The sequence below is a fragment of the Eucalyptus grandis genome, chromosome 2 (assembly GCF_016545825.1).
Source record: "Eucalyptus grandis isolate ANBG69807.140 chromosome 2, ASM1654582v1, whole genome shotgun sequence".
Lineage (NCBI taxonomy): Eukaryota > Viridiplantae > Streptophyta > Magnoliopsida > Myrtales > Myrtaceae > Eucalyptus > Eucalyptus grandis.
The window spans coordinates 54,866,319-54,870,510 of NC_052613.1; the positions used below are offsets into that span (position 1 = coordinate 54,866,319).

General features: G+C 41.9%; 1 protein-coding gene across 1 annotated transcript; it reads right to left on the minus strand.

Moving 5' to 3' along the window:
* Nucleotides 1-715: 715 nt before the first annotated feature.
* LOC104433837 (aldehyde dehydrogenase family 3 member F1) lies at nucleotides 716-3,904 on the minus strand. Its single transcript, XM_010046714.3, has 10 exons — nucleotides 3,480-3,904; nucleotides 3,263-3,331; nucleotides 2,936-3,032; nucleotides 2,612-2,818; nucleotides 2,366-2,490; nucleotides 2,151-2,255; nucleotides 1,894-2,066; nucleotides 1,712-1,802; nucleotides 1,419-1,568; nucleotides 716-1,201 (listed from the first exon to the last, which is right to left on the minus strand). The coding sequence occupies exons 1-10, from the start codon at nucleotides 3,675-3,677 to the stop codon at nucleotides 953-955; spliced, it is 1,464 nt and encodes a 487-aa protein (XP_010045016.1). The 5' UTR covers nucleotides 3,678-3,904; the 3' UTR covers nucleotides 716-952.
* Nucleotides 3,905-4,192: the final 288 nt, after the last annotated feature.

Below are 4,192 nucleotides of genomic sequence, written 5' to 3' on the forward strand. Positions count from 1 at the left end.
ATTTCAGGAAGATTACTTTGGTGCATAACAGGGAAGAGTTCATTGATATCATCTTTTCTCATGCACGGCGCAAACACCTACAGTTGTTTGCACAACAGAATTTTCATAAGAAGCTCTCAAGTTATTCACAATTCACGATTTGAAGGAACAGCAAAAAAATCTGCAGGAAGTTCTTCATACGTCATTATGACCGCTAATGTGCTTGCTTTTTTGTACATTACATGTCATAACTATCCAGAAGAATTTTTATTTTGTATTATAAAAAAGGTTCTTCTCTATCATTAGTAGAGGAACTCCTTCCTGGCCAATTCTGAGAAGCGTATTGATTATAATGCGCCGTATTACTTCTTTTCTTTTGTTTGGCAAATACTATCAGAATGTTCCATAGCTACACTATGCTTCTTCAAGCCGCTCAAGGGCATGTAAAACAAATTCTATGGTCTCCTTCTGTTCTTGCATTTTCGAGTCTGCATTTTTCATCTTGGTGTTGGTTTCTTAAGCAGGAGGTCGCAAAACTGAAGTGCTATCTAGGTATAGAAAAGAGGGCAGCAAATTCAGTTTCTCAATCGAGGGGTCGGGTTTATCTTGAACATCACGTCCTTGAGGCTAGGATTTTTATTTCAGAAATTATCTTGCCATAATCGTGTGATTTCTTGTTAATAGGATAATGCATCATGGATGATTACTCTTCAGACCAGACCAAGTCACATCTCCATTCGAGGAAAAGCTATTATTGAGGTAAAAGGATGACTCTCCAAATTAACCAATCAAACATTACAGAAGGCTGAATGGCAAGTGAATTACAGGCTTGATATAGTGCTAGTCCTCTAGACTCTGCATCTACCATAAAGCACGCAAGTTCTTTACATTCTTTCAATAAAAGCGACTAGGCACCCGGGATGTATTAATGTAATGATGACCTCATGTGAATTGAAATAACCTTCGACTCTGTTCAACCTTGCTTGGATTTCCTCAGTCCGAGTACGGTGAGGAGCACTCCGAGGTAATCGAAAAGATACATTGAGCGAAACAGCTGCAGTTTGTGGTCATTCCAAGGAGGGAATCTGAACCAGAAGTCAACCAGAAAGCTTCTTCTCAACACTGCCTTGTGGTGGCTGAATGTATCGAATGAGAACTTCCCATGGTAATTGCCCATGCCGCTCTCGCCAATACCTCCGAACGGTAGTGTATCAGCCATATACTGCAGATTCAACACAGATTGGGCCATTCGAGCAAAAGAAAGATTAAAGAAAAGGGTAAGAACATTCGTTGCCATTCTCAAAGCAAATGCCATATGCTGCATAAGAGAATTCTTTTCAATCATTTTTAATGTGGTTTGTGGCAGTTATTTCTCATTAAAAACCGTCATTCTTTTTGCACAGTGAATGGATCATGAAGTTATCGAACAATGACATTACTTGAATCATCGCATCATTGAATGTCACGCTTCCTGATGATGTTTCCGCTACCATCCTTTTCCTGAGCGAGTCGTTATGAGTAAAGGCATAAATCGCAAGAGGTTTAGGCCTTGAATTTATGAAGTTGATGCTGTCCTCGATCTTCTTCAACTGTCAAGACGGACAGCAGTTGATTGCAACCTATTCTATGAGAAGCAAAGTCGCTACTAACCGAAGAAATATCATTTAGAAGGGCAATGTCCAAGGACAAAGGACTATAATGAAAGTACATATCTCAAGGAGAATAGTTTTACCGTAATGATTGGGAGTAAGGGGCCGAAAATCTCATCTTGCATGAGATCCGATTCGAGCGGGGGATCAAGCAAGATGGTCGGCTCAATAAACCTGCGCGAAACAAAAGCGAGGGAATGATTGACTACCGGAGCACAGAAAACATTCTTAGGCTCTTTCAAACGAGTCAGTGTGGACGACATACAAGCTGTTTTCGTCCATTGAACCTCCGTAGACGATAGAAGCTTTGACATTTGGGTCTTCTAAAAGAGTTTTCAGTCTCGAGAAGTGGTTTTTATTTACGATTCTTGCCATACTGTGCGATTCTCTCGGATTCTCTCCTAGCATCTTGCCGATCCACACCTTCATTAGTTCCAGCTGAACAAAGAAGCAAAATTATAAGCATGATGCTTAAGCAGATGACAATAATCAAAACAACATATTATTTGGTTGTCATCTTACCAAAGTGGAGCTGAATTTCGTCTCCACGAGGACATAATCAATGGCTATGCAAGCTTGGCCTGCACAGGCGCTAAATTTCGACCCGAGAATTCGTTGCACAGCCACCTTAACATGTAGAAGCATATAGTACATCTTGTGAAGTGAATTTTATATCAAGAAATCAAGCAAGATGATCGCTTTCGTTGCAGTTCTAATGTGATAATTCCTTTCTTTACCTTCCTGGCCCATGAGTTCGAAAGAGAATCCAGTACGGCCGGACACTTTCCTCCCAACTCGAGAGTCACTGGTGTCAGATGATTCGCTGCTGCAGCCATCACCATGCGACCTACTCGTGCACTTCCTGTGCTTTTGTGAAACTTTTAGAGAATGAAAACATCGCAATTGAAATAGCCCGTTGATAAGGTTCAACCTCATACAGCAGGAACAACTTGAAAGGAGAGCTCCATGAGTGATGTTTTTACCTGTGAAGAGTATTTTATCCCACTTTTGCTGTATTAGTTGTTCACTAACAGCAGGACCACCTTCGACAACCTTGACAGCCTTAGGATCTAGATAAGCCGGCAGTACGTCAGCCAGGAGAGAGGAGCATCTAGGAGCCACCTCTGAAGGTTTCAGGACCACCACATTTCCGGCAGCCAGCGCTCCTATCAGTGGTTCCAGGGAGAGTCCTGTTCATATACCACCCAGCCATGACAATCACCGCCTAAAGTAGATAAGATGGAAGCTATATGCAAATACAGATGATGGAACTAAATTTGATTTCCTAGGCAAACAGTTTCACTAACCAAATGGAAAATTCCAAGATGAGATGATCAGGACGAGGCCGAGAGGTTCGGGAATTATCTCCGCAGTCGTCAGTGCAGCAGCAAGCGGCAGTCTAGCCTGCAAAGTCAAGGGGCTCGCCTTAAATTCTTTTCATAATAGGTGTCTCGAGGCATTAAGAAGACATCATAGCTTTAAAATGCCAGTAAGGACTCATGTAACATTGAATAAATCCTGCAGCACAATTGGAATCTTGCGATTCAAGAACGATGACAAAGAAACAGCGAAAATTTCCCCGCACAGGACAAACGGGACGCATCAGAGGATCAATCAGGGAAAGCCTCGTTCACCTTCTCGGCTGACATCCACCCTTTCAAACAACCAAGCGCATAGTTCACAGACTTTATCAAGCTTCCTATCTGCGCAAATTGCAAACAAAACAATCAAGATGAATAAAAAGTACCTACAGCAAGAGAACACAAGGCTCGGCAATAAGTCACGTCCGAGCATGTCACCGGCTTTTCCTTGGGGGAAAAAAAGTTTGAAAACTTGAATTCAAGAAGCTACCTCATCCCGATAAGACTCGACAGGATGCTTCCCCAAGTCGCACTCAAGGGCAGCGTTCATTTCAGCTTCTCTTTCTTTGAGAAGCCGACATAATCCTCGGAGCTGCGACTTCCTCCAAGATGCACCTCTCGTGTTGCCATTCCTGTAATACTCTCTCATGCCCTCCAACTGAACTTCCAAATCTCCCGGTGTCTCCATGGCCGGCTGCAAGAAGGTGATGGCACAAGAACTTGATCTGCTCTTCTGGCTGCTTCCAGGCTACCTAATCAAGTTATCAACTGACCTATTTATTTCCTGGTTGGTCGCATCCATGTCATTTAAAGAACCTGAAATTCTCGTAATCCGTCTTCTCTCCCGGTCCAAGCCATAATTGGTGCTTTGGTGGTCAGGTTGGGGTCCCCTGAGAGCTTGAGCAAACCTGGTAACTTTTCCTAGGAGACCCATGATGTATCTTCAGTTGCTAGGAAGGCTACTGAATCAATAATGACATAAATGATTTTTGAATTTTGACTCAATATCATATGCGATTCTTGAACTGGTTCAATTTAGCCATCAAGCCATATAAAAATGTTCGATGTTATCATTCAATTAATTCAAGTTTATGAACAACATTGAATATTTCCATATTAATTAGAGGCTAAATTGAATATGTATCAAAAGTCCAATGGCCACAGTGAACAATTTAAAAATTTAGAAAACATATTGTACGGTGG

Coding starts and splice junctions, on each gene's coding strand:
- LOC104433837 (XM_010046714.3), bottom strand. CDS start 3,677: ATGGAGACACCGGGAGATTTGGAAGTTCAGTTGGAGGGCATGAGAGAG. Junction 3,033..3,262: donor GGTGGATGTCAGCCGAGAAG/GTGAACGAGGCT, acceptor TTGACTTTGCAG/GCTAGACTGCCGCTTGCTGC. Junction 1,803..1,893: donor TCAATGGACGAAAACAGCTT/GTATGTCGTCCA, acceptor TGTTTCGCGCAG/GTTTATTGAGCCGACCATCT.